This window comes from Passer montanus, unplaced genomic scaffold (genome assembly GCF_014805655.1).
Source record: "Passer montanus isolate IOZ18808 unplaced genomic scaffold, ASM1480565v1 scaffold19, whole genome shotgun sequence".
Taxonomy (NCBI): Eukaryota; Metazoa; Chordata; class Aves; order Passeriformes; family Passeridae; genus Passer; species Passer montanus.
The window spans coordinates 11,877,720-11,896,877 of record NW_024366480.1 but is presented as its reverse complement, the minus strand read 5'-3'; the positions used below and the strand labels follow the sequence as shown (position 1 = coordinate 11,896,877).

At 40.9% G+C, this 19,158-nt stretch overlaps 1 protein-coding gene across 18 annotated transcripts in view; it reads right to left on the bottom strand.

The window, feature by feature from the left end:
- EPB41L3 (erythrocyte membrane protein band 4.1 like 3) overlaps positions 1 to 19,158 on the bottom strand; it is a 143,846-nt gene that overhangs the window by 63,277 nt on the left and 61,411 nt on the right. For 17 of the 18 annotated variants that reach the window (XM_039706048.1, XM_039706050.1, XM_039706051.1 and 14 more), the window contains exon 2: positions 942 to 1,165. In XM_039706048.1, coding sequence (XP_039561982.1) covers positions 942 to 1,154 — 213 coding nt within the window. In that variant the 5' untranslated portion in view covers positions 1,155 to 1,165. The remainder of the gene's footprint in view (positions 1 to 941; positions 1,166 to 19,158) is intronic. The other variant, XM_039706047.1, reaches the window with a different exon arrangement.

The window sequence follows — 19,158 nt, the reverse complement described above, 5'->3', positions numbered from 1 at the left end:
TGATAGAATTACACTTTTAATCAATAACCAGTTTATTCAACACCTATCTCTTTTGGAGAAGCTTTGCTTCTTTTCCCCAAACTAATTCCAGGAAAATTCTGATCTATTTGAGAGATCAAAATTGCTTTGACAGCATTGTCTATCCCAACCAAGTGAAAGAACAGGAACCCACTTCAGACAACCAGAATTTTTAAAAGGATGGAGAAGAGGAGGAGCTAGACTGGCTTATTCCACTCTACAAAGGTAAATGTAATCAGATGAGGGTCATAACCTTACGAAGCTAAAGGAAGAGATTTGCAGGTACCTCATTAATTGTGTGTCACTTACCCATGAAGAAAAATGCCTGTTAATCCTATTGACTGGAAATTATTAACGGAAAGAAGAAAGCAGCTTCTGGAAATTTAATAAGTGCAACAATGAACTAAATGGAAAAGCACGCAATAGCTCTTCTGAAACCTATTACATGAATAGCTCAAGTAATTATAATGCAGTCATTTCAGACCCACGAGAAACTTAAGGGACCACAGATTCTTCATGGCTCACACATCAGACAAGCAAGCATGAAATCAGTGTTCAGCAGGTGTCAAAAGGAATGAACTCTGAAAACATTTTCAGCTTCATAAAAACTGACACTGTTTGCTATCTAATGCAAACGCAAGGTCGAAGATGTTTCCTGCTTAGCTAATGAGACTGCCCTCCTGTTTAAGCACTGGGGGCAGAAATGCCTGCCGTGAATTTGAGAACATTCTGCGTGAGAACTATTTTCCTTTAAACGCGCAAGACCAACCAGCCCAGACCTACAGCATCCCATCAAACACCCTTCCACGCCTATCTGAGCATATATTTGCACCCCACACGTGCCAGGTTGGTTATCTCTTGGCAGCAGTAGGTGGGCACTCAGCCAGCTGCGTGCAGCGAGCGCTGTACATGGGCTGCCTTACCTGCTCCTTTCTCACGGGCGTGCTGTGCGCTGCCACAGCCGAGAACTGCTCAAGCGCGGTCTGCTGTTCTTCACTCGGCTGCTGTGGCTGCTGCGGCTGCTGCGGCTGCTGCTCCTGCGGCTGGGTCTCTGCCGCCCCTTCCTGCGCAGGGCTCTCCTCCTGATCCTGCTCTTTATCCTTGGACTCGGAGTCTGATCCCGATTCTGTAGTCATGGTTGGTTATTCTGCAAGACAGGGTGAGCAGACCTGCTGAGTACAATCTCATGGCTGTGAATTTGTAAGCTAGGCATACAAAAAAGATCAGATGGTTTTAATGTTAATATCCTCAGCCTTTAAAACTTAAGTGCCTATCACACTGGCCCAACCAGGATCCCTAGGAAAGCTTCCAAAAAGATCTACAAAAATCTACAAAAGCTATACAAAAAAGATCTGATGGTTTTAATCCTAATATCCTCAGTCTTTAAAACTTAAGTGCCTATCACACTGGCCCAACCAGGATCCCTAGGAAAGCTTCCCTGCTGCAAAAGACCAGGTCTAAATGCATCCATTCTCTAGGGAAAAAATATTGCCAAAAAATCTTATTCTACATAGTAAAACACAGACGTCTATATAGGACTTAGGTGCAAGTTAAATACAGACTACATAGTTCATAATTCATAGAGGGAGAGTAACCCAATGGGCCTTAAATCTAACAAAACCCAGTGGAATTTGGGTTTCTAAACCATGTGGAAACTTGAAACATTAAATCTTTTGTCCTTTACATTGAAATCAAGAGGACATGAGCTCCTCAATATCTGCACTCCCTTTTGGAAATGTACTCAAGTACTTTTGATGCTTCCAAGCAATATATTAATAGTTGAACTAGATGATCTTAGAGGTCTTTTCCAACCTAAATGATTTTATGATTCTATATGTCCTAGAAACATCTGAAAAGGGTCCACCAACAACACTGCAAACACACATTTGCCCTTAAACCCAGTTCTGTCCTTCCCACTTGAGTTCATCTACATTTCTGTAATTTCTTTCTAAGTGCTAGAGCACCTAAAAAAACCCATAAAGACTTCCATTAAGTCATTCTAAGTGTTAGACTTCAAATGAAGGGAATACAACTTTCATTGAATATCAAAAGTCTATGTTTCTACTTAACTTTGTCCCGTACAAAATCAAAATTAAAATATTAGCAATATTCATTCAAAATTTTGCTACTTTAATGAAACAGTTTTGTTGCAAATATGTGGTTGGTACCCAATTCTCAAACTAAATACTCACAAACCCCAACTTCTAAAAAAATACTGTGATTCTTTTATCAAAATAAGGATTTGAAAAAGCAGACTCAGTTCAGCAAAGGGAGTGTGCTGTGATGTTTGTTATTTATATGTTCTCAGACCTCACAAACTTATTCTTGAATCGTTTGCTACTAAGCAACTTGAAGGCAAACCAGTCTGCTGCAATCTATTTCTGTTAGTCATCAGGACATGACTTCTTTAACCTGGTAACCATGGCTACTGTGTAATTATAGGTGATTCCACAAAACATATCTCTGCTAATTCACCTGCTAGGAAGTCACTATGAACTCCTAGTATACACTACAATGCTTACTAGTATAAGCAAGTTTATTATAGAAGATAAGGAAAGTACAAACCTTTCTCTTTTTCTTTACTTAAATGTTTGATAAGCTAAATTGGTTGACAGAAAATGTTTTAAACGAGGCCAATTACTATTTTCAAACTCACTTGTGTATTCTGCACTTTCAAGGCTAAGCTCTCCAGTGAATACATGTCTCTGCAGAGCAAAGCAAGTCACAGCATTCAGCATTCAGCCTGTGCTCAGCTCCTGCACTGTGTGTGAGGAGGGGGGTGCCTGATCCCACCCCCTGCCAGCCAAAACAGCAGGACAGAGAAGCAGAACTAAAAAGCATACATGGCAGATTTATGCTTCAGGCCACATTTTCAAGGTACTAACATGTGACGTGTTTAGAAACACATTGCAAATTTCTACACTCAAACTGGCACAACTGTATAAAAAAACATTCTTTGAAACATGTTATTTGACAAATTGTCCTTAGCATCTACAAAAAGCAACAATTAACTTGGATCTTAAAATGTGATAGTGAGAAAGGTGTTCATTCAATCAAACTCCAGCTGTCCCATATCTGAGATGGTCACTTTAAATGCAGAGCAGAAAAACAGACATTTCAGAGAAGGATTCATCTGACCTATTTTAAATTCCTGCTTTAAGCTGTGATAAATCACATACTAGAGCGACTTCAATTTGCTACGAAGGAAGCCTAAACAAGTTCCTCCAATGTAGATCACTCAAACCCATCCTCCATGTTCAATTCTCCTAAGCCATTCTTTTTTGTATGCTTTAAACATTAAATTGAACAACAATGTTAATCTCTCAGAGTTTTGCTTTACCCATCTGTCAAATCAACGTGGAATAAACTATTCTTCATCTGACACTCATTCTATTTTCTTTGCTTTAAAAGTATCCACAAACGTCTCAAGTTTGCCGCTGCCCAGCCCCACCCTGTTTTGTACAAGTGCTTGAGGACATGAAATGTAAATTAATCAAATAATTATTGAAGTAAACTCCAACTATGTGTTCAGTTTTCTTAACCAGAAACCATGAATTAGGAAGTTACCAAAACTTAACTTACAGCTACAAAAATAATTGTTCAAACAATGTGAAAGAGCACCTATGACCAATACAAAGAGTAATGCATGAAGTAAGTTGTAATACATTTTCCCCCCTCGTGATATAGAGCAGTGCAAATAAAAAGTAACCATCATACTTGCTGTATGACATGCACTTCTCTTTAGAAAGAGGTATTACTCTCTATAGGATCAGACTGCCAGCCAGTACTAACCAAAAGTCTGTCTTCTTTCAGCTGCCATCACCATGCCTCTGAAAGCTCATTTTTGTACCTGTGTAGCTTCCTTCCCAAGGAACATTTGTATCCTGTCTGTTTGCAAGTATGGAAACAGACATTTAAAATGGTCCCATAAACCACAACTTCATGTAGCATGAGATGTAAACAAGTTTTACCATTCCTGCTAGTTATAATTTTGAATCTCAGGGAACAACAAATGAGGTTCTTATATTCTTCTGGGACATTCCTGCATGAAGCACAGCCTTACAATACTGAGTTACTCTCTAGGAGTTCCAGGTTTTCTCTCCAGTTCCATGAGTTCTTGCTGGCTTTAAGAGTGCTTTATTAGAAAACTTTGTGTGCTTTATCAAATCTTTCAGCGTAAGAGATTTCCTGGATACAATATTACTATCATTAGTCAGACAGCAGATGGATTTAATTAACCCAGGGCTGCCCATTTCCAAATGTCTTTATTTCCCCATGCATGCAGCATGTTTAATAACAAATACTGAGAACAAAATACTATTCTTCCCACACTGTTCTCTTACAGGTGTAAATAGAAGCAAAGCAAACACATTGCAAATCCCATTTCTTACGAACTCCTCAGATGAAAGTATTGTTAAGATTTATCTCCTTCCATCTAGCACAGGTTGAAAATACCTAAATTACAAGGCAGGAAACAACATTCCTCTTTCAGTGCAAACCAATAAGTCGTTTTGCCTTCCTCAGCAAACAGCTGCTTATCCACATGAACTCTGACAGCATTTCATTTGTTATAAGTAGCACAACAATCCTCCTAGGAAGAGGTAATTTCACTTATTGAAAGAAATAACAGTAATCTTAAGAAATTTACCAACACAAATATTACTCTACCTTTGTTTGTATGCAGCAAACCTGACAGAATAGCTGGTAGTGCCTAAACATTTATCAAGCGCCCAGCTGGCTGAGAATTTATTATTCTTATTTGACTATTTACTATAACTGGCTATGCACCAAAACCATGACTTCTAATGTGAATTTCAGCACAGGAAGAAAGAAAACACTCAAGTTCCTTAAACTTTTTCTGTTGCCAGCACAACCTCTGTATCAAATTCCCCTTTCCAGCAAACAGAAAACAAGGCAATGAAGAGAATCTGGGAGCACTACCTTATACAAATGAGGTAATACTATGCAAGCCAGATGTGCTCTTGGATAGCTACACTTTGGCTTACAATCCAGTATTCAAAGATTCCAAGAGATTAGCTGAGTCCAAACTTAACACAGATGCTGCTATAACTGGATAGTCCAAGGCAAAAGTACATTTGGCTGCAGAATGAAAATCAGAATGAAAATTAAGTCTTTTGATTAAAGGGAGGGACGGGGGGAGAGGGGAAGCACAAACCCAGCTTCTTTTAATCTACTACTAAAATTTCAAGCTAAAAATGTATGGACTGTCAGCAGTGTAAAAGAAAAATATCAGTAAAATATTAAAATGTCAGTGTTTTAGTGCTGCTGAAGACAGGTAAGGGAGTATAGATATTAAAATATTATCAAAGTATTAAGACACAACTTCAAAATATCAACATGGCATTCTATAATGATTTTATATATAATGTAACCAAATTACAGAAAATAAATTTTTCATACCATCACACTACACAAAGACATTACATAAGGATTACAAAACCTGCAAACCACTTATGCAAAACCCCTACATCCTAAAACCTGACACAACATCTAGACCTTCTTTCCTTCAGGTACCAACCTACTGCAGCTTGGGAGATTCCCATTTCCATTACCAATTACTCACTATAGACTTAGAGAACATAACTTACTTTTTTCCATAATGGGACCAAAACCATGTTGTCTTCTGTGTCACCTGGTCCCCTGCAGCAAGTGACAGCCCCAATCTACTGTATAAATTCATACATTCAAAAACTTGACACTGTACCTCTCGTTTTCAGAGCACAGATTTTCTGTGCTGCATCCACAGAGCAACAAAATTCACAGCTAATTGACAGCAGAGCCCACAGCTTAATTAACACTGCAGTCATTAATAAACCTTTATTTATATATAAATACACGCTAGTGAAAATATCTGCTATATTAAGCAAACAGAAGTCACATTAGACAAGAAATTGCAAATTAATTCCGAATAAATTGTGATGTAATGAGAAAACAAAATTGAACCAAGTATAATTAAATGAACTATACATAGCCACTAACTATTTCCTGTAATGAACAGATTAATGATTTACATTTAAATGCTTCTTTGATCTGATTAATTCTCTTTGTAGAAAGTTCTCCTTTAATTACAGTAATTCTTGAAGATTGTTATAAATTTTTGCGAAGGTCCCAATTTGGAAATTATGTAACAAAATAATGATTCCATACTTCAAAAATAATTTTCTGCATAATGAGAGACATATTTATCCAATAACGATGAGATGCTGATGAAAAGAGCATATGGAGAACAATATTGCTGCAATGAGCAGTGACAGAAATGCCAATATATGTTTCAAGAAAAGAATACACACCAGAACACCGACTTCTAAGCTTGAAATATAAACTGGTTTCATCAAACTGCCTGAGCCTCAGCTCACTTCATTCCAGTTGGGTTCCTTTTGAGGAAAACAATAATTTTCTGTTGATCCTCTTTAATGTAGATGAGTTTCACCCCCACAAGCAGGAGGCACCCAAGCCACAAACGCCTGGCACAGGGTCCCCAAGAGTTAAAACCAGCTCTTTCTTGACCCATCACCAGTGCCAGCAGCAACAGGAAGCCTCACAGAGGAGACACTTCCCTGGCCTTACAGTTACTTCAGTGGACATCAACAAGCCAAAGCGAATGCAGACGTGTCCTGAATGGACATGGTGGGAACAACCCCAGAATGGGCCCTTCCAACTGGATGCCCCCTCCAACCGCATGCTCCTGTCACCTTCCTCTTGCTGGCACCAGTGTGACTTGGGGGCCTGGTGGCTCAGCTGGGAGGGCTAGATCTCCCCAGGATGAGGAGGGGGAAGCAACAGCCCTGCTTTGGGCACTGATGGGTACCCATCTGTCTGACACAGCTGCAGGGCTCCAGCCCAGCAAGTGCAACCCTTATGCTTCAATGCACAAACACACCGGCTGTGCTGAGAGCTCACTACTGCATCTTAAACGTACACATATAAGCACAAACCCATCAGAGACAGCACATTAAAAAAATTTAAAAGACATGAAAATGAAGTCAAAAAAGTAATAAGAAAAGAGACAAGAGGAAAACCAATGGAGAAAGGCATTTGGATGAGCTGCCATTGTGCTAGCAGAGAGTGCTCCGGGCTAAATGACTTAACAGATGTGGCGGCAGAGGACACACAGCACAGATGCAGGAGGGAGACTGCAGGGAGGGCAGGGAGGTGTTAATCAGCAATAATAAAAAAAAGCTGGTTGAAGGTGTTGCAAGATACAGCATGATTTAAAATAATTGTTTGGCTTTCTAGGAAGGTGCATGATACAGATTTCTTCAAAGTTTCTTGATGAAGATGAAAGGAAAACCAGAGACAACATCGAAGGAAGGAGTAATACCATCTGGAGGAGATGGAGAATGCACCTTAAAACCACCAGACACAGCTTTCAAAGGGGACAAAAAGGGAACTGAAGACATAAGTTACCCGTCAGGACCCAAAACTCCCTGATCCCAGGCACACATGCACCCCTTGGAAGCACCATAACAAAATGAAAATACAGCTAAGTGTTTCTGGAGAAACTTCACCTAGCAAGCCTGGGGAGAGGACTGTCAAAAGAAGCTTTGAAAGGACCTGGGAAGGGGAGGAATATATCAAAAAGGGATTGTACACCAAAGCACAACCAGAGACACATGACTCAGGGATGAACACAAAAGAGAAATGAAGACTAGGATGCCAAGTGATTTAGAATTAACCAAGAGATGAGGCAAACAATAAGAGAGTCTCTATAAATACATGAGGAGGAAAATCAGACTTGTTACAAAATATGAGAAAGGCTGAATTTTCCAGTGCCTCATTTCACAGCAGCTAGCTGGGACCAGATAATGGGGGCATATTTCACCTAACACACAGGATGTGCAAGTTCAGGTTGGATGGAGTAAGGGAAGAATAGAGCAAACACATCAGTCAGCCAAGTGGTTTCAAGTCAGCAGGAGCACTGAAAATGTCCCTACAGTGCTTGAGGAACCACCATCAATCATCTTTAAACCATTAACCACTGCTATGCAGATGCCAGAGAGGCCAGGTAAGGTCTAAAAGAAATGAAAAGACCAAATACAGCACTCAGTCTTACAAAGGAAAGTGGGAGCAGAAAAGCCAGAATACTTCTAATATCAGTTACTGGAGCACACCACAGAAGGATTTCTAATCCTGTAAAAATAATGAGATTAGGAACAAAACACAACAAATGGCCAACATTAATGTATCAAAAAGTCATGTCAAACTAGAGTAATGCCTCTCTCACTCCCTCTGACAGGACATCTGTCCCAGCTGATAAAAAGGAAGTAGAGTAGTACAGATGACAGAGCCTATCTTTAGAAAGGCTTTTAAAACAGCCCCACATGACTTTTTCATGAGTGAACTACAGAAATAGCTTATGTTATCACAAAAAGAAAAAGGAAGAGTGGGGGGCAGAAAGGTGTACAAGTGATTAGAAGAACCCAAACCCTATCCTACAAAGTTATCAGCACCATGATGACAACCTGCAAAACTTATTGATTTCAGGAATCACAGCTATTTGGGGATCAGTGGAAGATGGGAGATGTGCCTGATCCGTGCTCAGAATCACACTGATGAGGTTGGGATACACCACTGGCATCCTCCCCTGATTTAAAGAAGAGCAGAGCAGTCTGAAAGAAAACCATATACATGCTGCATCTGACTGCATTCCTGGAAGGGTAATGGCAACAGCAGTGGGGACCTCAGAAGTGAAAAGTGGTGAGGAAGATGTTGGCTTGGCAGCAAGAATGAAGCAGCATGAGCATCTGATGAATTTCTGGGGGATGTAATGCTGGAGGTGTTCTTGCAGCACCAGGGAGAGGTATACAGCATATTATATTTAAGATTTGGATTCATATATTTTTGAAAAATACTCATTAAAGAGTGTCAAGAAAGGAGAAGGAAGAACAATAGTAGCTTTAGAAAATGTGACCAGTGGAAAAACATTTAAGGAGCTAGATTTGTTTACTCTGGGAAAGGGGATAGAAAGAGGGGCTGATAAGAGCCTTGCAATACATTCAAGCTTCTTGCAGACAGAAAGTAATCAAGCATTTGCTAACAGTGGAGCAAGAGCTTGATTGGCATCAAGTGGGATTTAGAGTAGACAGCATATCAACTATAATGACAGTCAAGAAGAGGTTATCTATAGCTATGTGGAGTCATCATGGGACACTTACATACTGATAAAAAAGCAGAAAAATTCCCTGTTTGCAACTTTGTAAAGCATAAAATATTAAGATTTCTTCATTTTGCTACCCTTTCCACTTTGTTTGACTACCCTAAATTCATACAATGCATTTATTCACTTCTCTTTCAGAGCACTGGATGCTCAGGATGACATTTTTTCTCCTTTCTTACCTTTAGTTTCTATGAGTCAATGAAATTACCGGGGTCTGTTTTGCTCTCTGAATGGGGGGCTTTCACACAGCAATAAAGCCCAGGATCACTGCCATTTCTGCTGCCCCACTTGCACACAAGGTTTATAAAGAATCTGACTGACCAGGTTCCCTGAAAACAGCAGATCACCTTCTGGAGGTTATAACACCTAGAGCACCCCAAGGCTACCCTAATTTCTGAACAGGAGAAGAAAAATCAGGCCATCATAACATGTTTTGGATCAATTTTTCCTGTCCTGCTGATCCAAGCAGTTTTCCCCAGGGGCAAACACGGATTTACCAGCAGAAGAAGGACTGCATTTTCACAGTCATTTCTCTGTTCAGGTCTCCAGACATGGGGTGCAGTTGCTGCTGCACTCTTCCCTGCATCCAGAGTGAGGGCTGGCTTTGCCCCCCTCATCCCCCATTGCCAGGACAGATCCACCAGCTCCAAAAGCAGCATTGATACAGCCACTGCCCACCACTCAAGCCAGTTCCTGCAGATGACTCCTGTCTGGAAGATCTCACAAGCTGGCAAGCACACACCTCTCTGAGAGTTCTGGGTATAACTATAGAAATGCACAATTTAACCTAAACGTGACAGCTGTTTCATTCATTAAAAAGCCCAAAAGGTGAAAGCAGAACTCCTGAGAAACACAATTAACTGCTGCTTATAACAGACTTCAGCAAACTGTCTGCTCACAAAAAAGCTTTAACCCACTCAAATACTGCATTGCAGGAAGGTAAAGGGAACAAGAAACAATACACAAATAACTTAGTAAGTATATATAGTGAGAAACAACAGGGAATTACAGGAAGGAGGCAGATGTGAGGAGGAGGAGGAGAAGGAAATGAAGAAACCCATAATGGAGAATACAGCAACATCCCACAGATGTTGATCATGAGAGAATTGCATAGAAACACACTCAACTTCACTCCTCATGTCCACATTTCACTGAAAAAATCTTAGCCAAAAAAAACCAAAACCAGCAAAACTGGTTGTAGTTTGATTACAACCAATTGATAAATACTTAATTCAGAAATTAAAAAGGCAAGAAATAGCCCTCGATGGCACAGGCTGATTTTCTGCAAACAAGTGACTTTGATTACTTGGGTTACATTTACATGAGGTTTTGACCTTTCTAAATTGCTCTGCAGCCAAATGTTCACATGGGGCTCCCTGTGCACCATTCACTATTAAAAAGTTGTATTTAATGTCACAGAAGCTGAGTGTGCTTCAGGCATCACATCATTAAAGTTCATATTGTCTTATATTGAGCAGAAAATAGAACCAATTCAAACTTAAAAAAAAAAGAAAAAAAAGAAATACTTGCACGGGGTTGCTGACACATGGCAGGTGTGCTACATTATCACACTAGCCTCAGGCCAAAATACTGTAACACCTGTGAACAATATTTTTTGTTTCATGCAGTACCTAAATAGACTGTGCTCCAGTGCTCTGAAGCCGGTGACCTGCCTAACCTCACAGAAACAAGAGAATCAGACAGACAAGGTACAAATCAGAGCATCAAGCCCATCTCCTCCAAGGGCTTCTGACTGCTTCTACCAGACATTTATCATTACAGCTCAGGGGATGGAAGAGCCTATAAAGTAAAAGAAAATTTGAACTGTAATTTAAAAATATCACCTCAACTTTTTTGATTTATGTAATTAATTGGAATCCAGCAATAAAACCACTTTTTTTTTTTTGCTTTATTTTACTGAATAGTCTTTGAAAAAGTCACAAAGGACTGCTCACTGATAAATTAAACCCTCCCTAGCTTATTACTTCCAAAGGCAATGTAGCAGTATAATTTTTTTTGTTTGGGTTTGTTTGGAGACTTTTTTCAGTGATTGGATACTTTCCCCCCATTTTTATGGTTTGGAGGGAATTCACTGTTACATTTTTGTGGCCTTTTTTCCAATCCAGTGTGGTTCAGAAATGGAAGAAAGGAAGACAGACATTTTGCAGCCACTGGCCTGATGCCTCTTTCAGCTGATGGCTCTTTCAGAGCCATTCCCAGTGTCCACCACTGCTCCTCCCCAGCAGGACACAAATCAGCACTGTGTCTGCAAGCTCTGCTCCCAGCCCTGCCACAGGCTCACAGGGAGCTGCCCTGCAGCTCAGCTTCAGCAGGTTTTCCATAAACCTCCCCAGAATTGAGCATTTCAAAAGCAGTTTTTTAAGGGGGTCATGAATCACTTCTTCTCAGAGGCAGATGTCTGACCTGGGTCATGCAAGGCAGGATGCTTGAGCAATGGTTTCCCCCACAACATCCCAGAGCAGAGCTTGCTCTCCATCTCTAGGAGCTCCAGATGGATGCGATATTAAAATAATTGAGAAAACTTAAAAAATTGGGGAGGGGGAGGGAGGGAGGAAGGAAGGGAGGAAGGGAGGAAGGGAGGAAGGGAGGAAGGGAGGAAGGGAGGAAGGGAGGAAGGGAGGAAGGGAGGAAGGGAGGAAGGGAGGAAGGGTAGGTAGGTAGGTACAGGGAGTGAAAAAAAAATGCAGAGCAACCACCCTGAATTCATTCATGCTGGGACCTAGTTAAATAAAGGCAGCTCTGATGAGAGCCATCATGCTGAGGCCTGGGGACAAAAGTGCTCCTACTTCATCTTCCTCTTTTCCTTTTGTACCTTCTATGCTAACACTAATTTTACACCCCGTGTTTCAACCTTTGAAGGCACTAAAAGGGTCTGCTACATCAAGACTACTTGATGGTGAGGCATCACAGTGTTTTTAGTTGTACTAGCTTCTGTTTTTCTGAAATGGATTATTCATTTCATATATAGATTTTAATCTCCTGGGCACTCATGTCAGTTTGGAATATAAAACACATCCTGCAATATCAAGTACAAGACTTTCCACTATGGAGCACTGCATCAGGAAACCACTGGTTCCCCAAACAAATTAAAATCTTGTGCACCTAAACAACCAAACCCATGGCATCAGACAGCTAGGTTTTCATACCTAAACTCTTCTGGGATCTCCACACTCCCCAGAGCTTTAATTACCTGCTAGAGATTACAAAAATACTGCTCAATTGGCACCAGCAGCTAGCCCATGACACATGTGCTCCAGGTTACACTGTCACTGCAAAAACAATCTCCCAGCATCCTCTGAAAATGCAGTTCAACGTTTCCCTCCCCCCCACTCCCAAAACTCAAATGCACATAGCAGCAGCCAGCCCCAGCCTCACAGACACCAGCTGTAAAATCATGTGTTGGATGCAGACCAGGATCTGAGGATGGGGTGGGAGCAAGGACTTCTAGGAACAAATTGGTCAGTGGAAACACACAAATAAGTATATTTATGGTGGGTCCAGGCATCTGTAGAGTGATCTCACTTAAAATCAGCCAGAAAGCAGGATTCCCTTCCAGAGCCAGTCACACTTGGATTCAGATGTTTTAGAACCTTTTTAGTTACATGTTTCCAAAGCATGGGAAGCTCCTTTCACACCTCCCAATGCACACTAGTTCAGTCCTGAGGGTCCTTTGCATGATCAGCTCTGTAGGGAATTAAGAGCAAGCTTTCTGTGTCTTCACATAACATCCCAGTAAAGCCAAAATCTTTCACCATCTGTGCAGCTACACCATACTACAAGGATTTGCAGACCAGCAGCCAATACAGCCCGACAAAGAAAATAGCTTTCTTTAAAGAGGCTCTAACCCTTTTTACCTATTAAACCCTGAAATGCTCCACATACAGCCCCATAGTAATTACATTATATAGTCCTGACCCAGTGTTATACTGGATTATGCTGTCTCTGAAGATGGATGTCACCAGATCTGGCAATTCCTCTGCAATGTGTATGACCTTCTTGGAGTTTAGACACATAGAAACGACAGCAGCTCAGAGAGGACAGAAGGCGTTGAGGCAATTGGGACAGACAGGTGACCTAAAGTGTCCCCACAGGACAGCAGTCAGAAAACAAAAAATGAAGGAGGAGGGGAAAACAAGAAAGCAGAAAGTTGCAGTAATGCAGCTTAATAATAAAAAAGAGTAAGAGGGAATAGACAAACTCTTGCAGCAGAAAGAATAAGAAAAGCTCTTTGCAGCTTTTAAATCACTACGGTTTAAAAAAAGTAAGTCACATAAATCTGGGTTACTCAACAGAAAGTGAGCATTTAAAATTATTATAAAAAATATATATTCTGTATCAAGTTCATACTTTGAGAGAAGTGAAGGTAATTAAGCTAGATGCTGCAATTCCCAAATTTTGTAACAAATTATTCTAAAACCTAAATTATTTCCTTCCCCACATACTTTTCTTTAAACATACCTTTGCTAAATGTTTGATGGTGTGTTTTTAAGACTACAAATTCTGTCCGCTACAGAAGGCCACTAATTCCATCACTACAATCCACCTTAATTTAAGGGAGAATGCTACAATTCAGAAACAAAGTGAGAGACTTTGATACCAGCTCCTATTTAACGTGCTGAGTGTCAAACTTGTCACATTCTGCTAACAAGGTAAGTGCCCAAATCAGTGAAACGAGTCCATGAACAGTGGCTTTTTCCATCTTTCCTCCTGTTGTTATGCAGAAGCCTATGCAGGAATCTCTGGCCAAGTGACAAAGGACTGCTGTGCATTGTAACTAATGATTATTTTATACCAATCCATTTCCATCAGTATCCTCCAGGTCACAGCATGTAAAATTCATTTACATTCCACACTCTATGCTAGTTTGGGTGGAAAAAATAAAAAAGTAACTGGGTAACTGTCTTACCTTAAGTAATTTTCCTTACTGGAAAATCAAAATTTGCTCAGAAAAGCATTTACAAAGTTTAATTGTGCACTAAGGTATCAAACAACTTTGATACCTTAGTGCACAATTCAACCTTCTAATAAACATGTAGGAAATACAGTCACTCCCTAGAGCATCATAAATGGTGACTCAACAGCCACAAGCTTCTCCTAGAGCTATGTCTGATGCTAGATTAACAACAGTCACATTTCATCTCTCCTTCCCCTCTTGTGCTCCCTCTGTAGTCTGTTTTCTGTGGGGACACAAAACTCCGTGCCAATATTCACAGGGCCATTACATCAGAACTAAAAAATTGAATGAGGTAATCCACCCACTCCCTGGATGTCATGAATGCTCCAGGGAAGTGGTACCCTGCAGCTGGGCTCCAACCCGTTCTGCTCTCTGTCACCTTCACTATACACATGTTTTACTGCGGCAGGGGCTACAGACACTTTATCCTCAAGGCATCATTACTTTACAGGTTTGCAAAGAAGCAAGAAACCAACTAACTCTTCCACCAGCTCCAGAATGGCATTAATGATCCCTACAGCAGCAGTCACCACATTTTCTTTGAGAGATACAGACATGCAAGCATGCCAAAAGTACCACCACAAAACAAGCACATCAGATACATATTGGATCTTCATTAGGCAGCTCATCTTGCACACTGACTTCAATGCTCCATGGTCCCCTTCCCAGCCTGCCTTGCCTAAACTCTACCTCACATATATTTATGTCACCTATTACTAAAATCCCACAATGCTGAAGTTTACTTGTGCCCCATAGGCCATTTATTGCAATGGTTCCCAAGCCTTGCTGTTTGGGAAAATTTTCCCAAATGTCCGACCTAGCTCTTCCGACTTGAAATGTACTGAGTTCTCCTCACCCTGCCAATAGTGGATGCATAGCATGGCTCTGCAGCTTGCAGACAGCTGCTGTTTGCCCCTCAGACCACTCTCTCCTCTGCCTCTTCTGGCAGTCCTATTTTTAGTCCTCTCTCAGGCTCTTTCTTCTCCGCTCTGTTCTCTTTGCAATCAGCTCACCTCTTTCCAGAGCAACACTATCCAAACCCTACTTTCAGCTGAAGATCAACTGTGCTTACTGATGCTGAACAGCTTCCAAGGACAGCTTTATGTCTGCAAACAAATCTGCTCTTCATACCTCAAGCTAGCAAAGAGTTCAGTATTTTCACCATACTATGACAATTATCAATTTAGTTATAACCTTTGATCCATTCATAATCCCACACTTTTATCTCCACACTGCTGCCTAAGGATCACCATAGTGAATAAAAACTAACTTAGCTACATTTTATCCAACAAAAAGGGAGGGAAAAGCCCTACTTACAAGCTAGGTATTATTTGATTTCTTTAAAATTTTATACTTATGAAGTCCCTTCTCTTTTTCTGGGTATCATTCAAAAAATTAAAGCATTTATTGCCATACAAGATCTAGTTTCAGTGACAGTTTCAGTGACATGTTCTAACATGATTTATGTTAGAACAACTGCAGCTCCCCGTATCCAAAGTACATTCATGCCACGATACTCTCTTATTTATTAAAATATTAGGGAGTATGAATTGGAAACATTTCCAATTTCACCTATAGTTTCAATTCACCACTGGCATATGCACTCCAGTTCCCTGACAGGTTTTGGGGGCATTAGAAACCTGGCCAGGCTGACCCCCAGCATGTTTGCTGTAATGGTTTCACAGGAGCTGAGAACACCTTCCAAACAAGGCAGGAACTCAAAAGTTCTTGTCCACTTTCAAGCACCACAGGGCCATTAAGGCGACCTGAATGGCACTGCTGGCAGTGTCGCAACTTATTAATAAATTGAGGGCAAGCTCACATCTGCTATGAAAGGAAAGTCTAGTCTACCTCATTTTATGGTCTCTAGCTGAGTCAAGCACATTAAAATATGTATTACCTCTGTCTACCTGTCACTTCGTGTAACATGCTTAGGTGAACCCATGGCTGCAAGCCAGAGCCCAAACTGTTCCAACGCAAGCAGTGCTTTTGGGGAAAAGTTATTTGAAACAGAAGTGTCAGGTTCCTCTCAGTATGCTGGCAAATGTTTGCCTCAACCCTTACTAAACCAAAAGTTAAATGGTGAGGAAAGACTGCAATTTCGGGTTAATTCTGGGCATCGTAAATACACTCATGAAATGAACGATATGCTCTGCCTTAGCAATGAAAAAATGGAAAAATAAAGAGAGAGATCGAGACTGATTCCTTTAATATGTATTTTAAGAACAATTTCAATACTGGTTTCTCAGGAGGGAACAAAACCCCAGCCTATGTTACACTATCAAGGAGACCTTCCCTTCCTACCTTTGGTACTGGGAGTGAATGTGCCTTGGGGAAGCCAGGAAAGAGCTGACAGGCCAATATAGGTTACTGCTTCATTCCAACCAAGTGGTAGACAATGGCTGGCATTCAGACAACTGAAAACTTGCAGAGAAGCTAGTTCAAGCTGGCTTAAGTGGATGCAAGTGTGGGCTTGGATATTTAGGAGTTCTTAAGAAGAAAAGCAGCTTGCAATATTTCAGGGTGGGGTTCTGAGACTTTCTTTTTTGTCTAATCCATTAGTAGTAAATAAGACCAGGAACATGCCAGCGTCATGTGTGCCCAGAACTGCATCTAAGCCTCAGAATTACATCTGCAATTAATGAGTTCTCCAAGGGGGGCTTGGAGGGGTGGGGAGAGGAGGAGAGAAGAATCAACTGGAGGGAAAAAAACCAAAAAAAACACCAAAACTAAAACTACCCAGAAAACCACAGCAGCCTGCAGACTGAGCAATTTAGAGATTTCTTCTCTTGCTCACATGCAAGCACACAATCAAGGGCACAACTTCCAAAACACACACATTTGAGATTCTGCCCTGTTTCACCCCATTTATAATCTTTTACAGTCTTGTAAAAGTGTATTGCCTTCAAAAAGGCAAGGATTCTTTTTATTTCTTATTGTTTCATCTGCAGTTCAGCACTTGACCTGCACTGACAGAACCTTAAGTGACACAGGTTCAACTACTCAGCTCACCATCCCTAAAGTGAGATGCATTTTATTAGGGTTTTTTCCTTTTTCCTCTTCCTCTGCTCACACTTCAGATGACAGGAAATGCCTGCTGTGAATTCTTGTCCAGCATTTTAAATAGCACATGAAGTGCTTTCTGTCCAACATCAGACAGCTTCCCATGAGCTGTAAGCTCTCCAAGAACAAGAGGTGTAAATACCTTTGTCTCTCCTCAGTGAGTTGGAAGCAGCTGGGCCAGAGAGGGAGTCCACAACCTCTATGTGCCACTGCACCCACCCAGCACCCACTCAAGCCAGCAAGGACAGAAGATACCATCAGCCCCTTCACTCAACCACCCAGCTCCAGCTGTAACCAAAACTGACAAGCACCCAAAAGCTCCCAATTTTTTATATAAAGATTATTTTGTAATTTTTCAAGCACTCGACTGTACCACCCTATACATCACAGCCATACATTCATTATGGTTGGTCACATGCAAGTAAGTGCAGACAGGCTGAATTACTTTTGCAACAACCTCAGTGTTGTAACCCAGGAGTCTCACAGGACACAGTTCTGCCGCTTATTAAACTAAATACATTTTTGTGCACTGCAAGTTTTAATTGTAAAGGAAGATCATGTGCAGCTATAAATATATGAAATTTATCATAAATAACATACATGTTCAACTTAGTTCAATATTAAAGAGAAGATGATTCTTTGAGTTTATTCCTCTAATGCTGTAAGGTACAGCAGGTCTACTACTATGACTGAATAGAAGGCAATTTTCAAACCCACATACAAGAAGGATAAATCCAAAGTTCTCTAAGACTAGAAACACCAACAAGCCATGACTGCACATCTGTTTCAAACACTCTTCATAACAAAAAGGCTGGATTTTTGGTTTGGGGTCTGTGGGGTGGCTGGGTTTTGGGTTGCCTTTGGGAGTTTGTTTCTTGGGTTTGAGGGGGGATGTTTGATTTTTTTGGGGGGAGTTTTTGTTTTTCTCAAAAGATGGCTTATATTATCATTCTCTGTCCTCAGAGACATCCTCAGATGACTCTGCTTACAGCAGAGTCATCTGCAGTAAAGCAGATTTTTGTTAGAAAGCAGACTTGTTAAGTCATGTATGCACCTAGTAAGCTTAAGACTGGCACACATCCCTTCCAACTCCTCTTCATTCAAACAAAATTTATATAGTGAAAAACCTGTGTCACAGAAGAAAAAAAAATTGCTATTTAGCTATTTTCAGAACAGACTGAATGTACTTGAATGAAAAACCTAAACTGAGTACCTGGGAGAATGACAGAACAGGAAGACTGGTTCAGCCTTAACACTGTGCTGGCTGTAACCAACCTTGCCCTTTGCAGTGTTTCCAACCTCAGCAGTAGTGCCTGACCTGTACAGCAGGATTTATGGGTACTTGAGCAGATCCAGAACTTTTTCCCAATGTATTGCTTTCAGAAGCAAAAGGATTTGGAGTTTCCCACCAACTGCATGTGTGGGTCTGCAACACCAGGCATGACACGCTTACAACCCCTACACTCCGTGCCATGAGTTTTCTAACTTGTTTTTCTTCATAGGTCTTTGCAGGCACAGGCAGTGTGCTGTGTGGGACAAGAGCAAAGCCAGTGCAAGGCACGGGCATGTCAGGACCTCAGCCCAAACATTTCATTGCCCTTCTCTCAGGCCAACTCCACTCTCCTAATGAGGATATGAGTACATGCTTCTCTCCCAGTTTATATTTATCCCTGGCCCAGGTGCTGTTTTCCAACTGTGAACACAAGCACCCCTGTGCAGAGGACTCTGAAACTGAAAGAAATAATTTCTCCCCCACTCCACAAGTGCAAGATGGTAAAATGAATTCACTCAAAATGGTGTCATGTGGCAAAGCACAAAGGCCTGGTGTTTTTGAACGCTCAAAGCCAGCATATGTTTGTCCCTATGCTTATGTTCTATATGTTTTTTGCCTTACTGAAGCCTACAGCAAACAGCTGTCATTAAC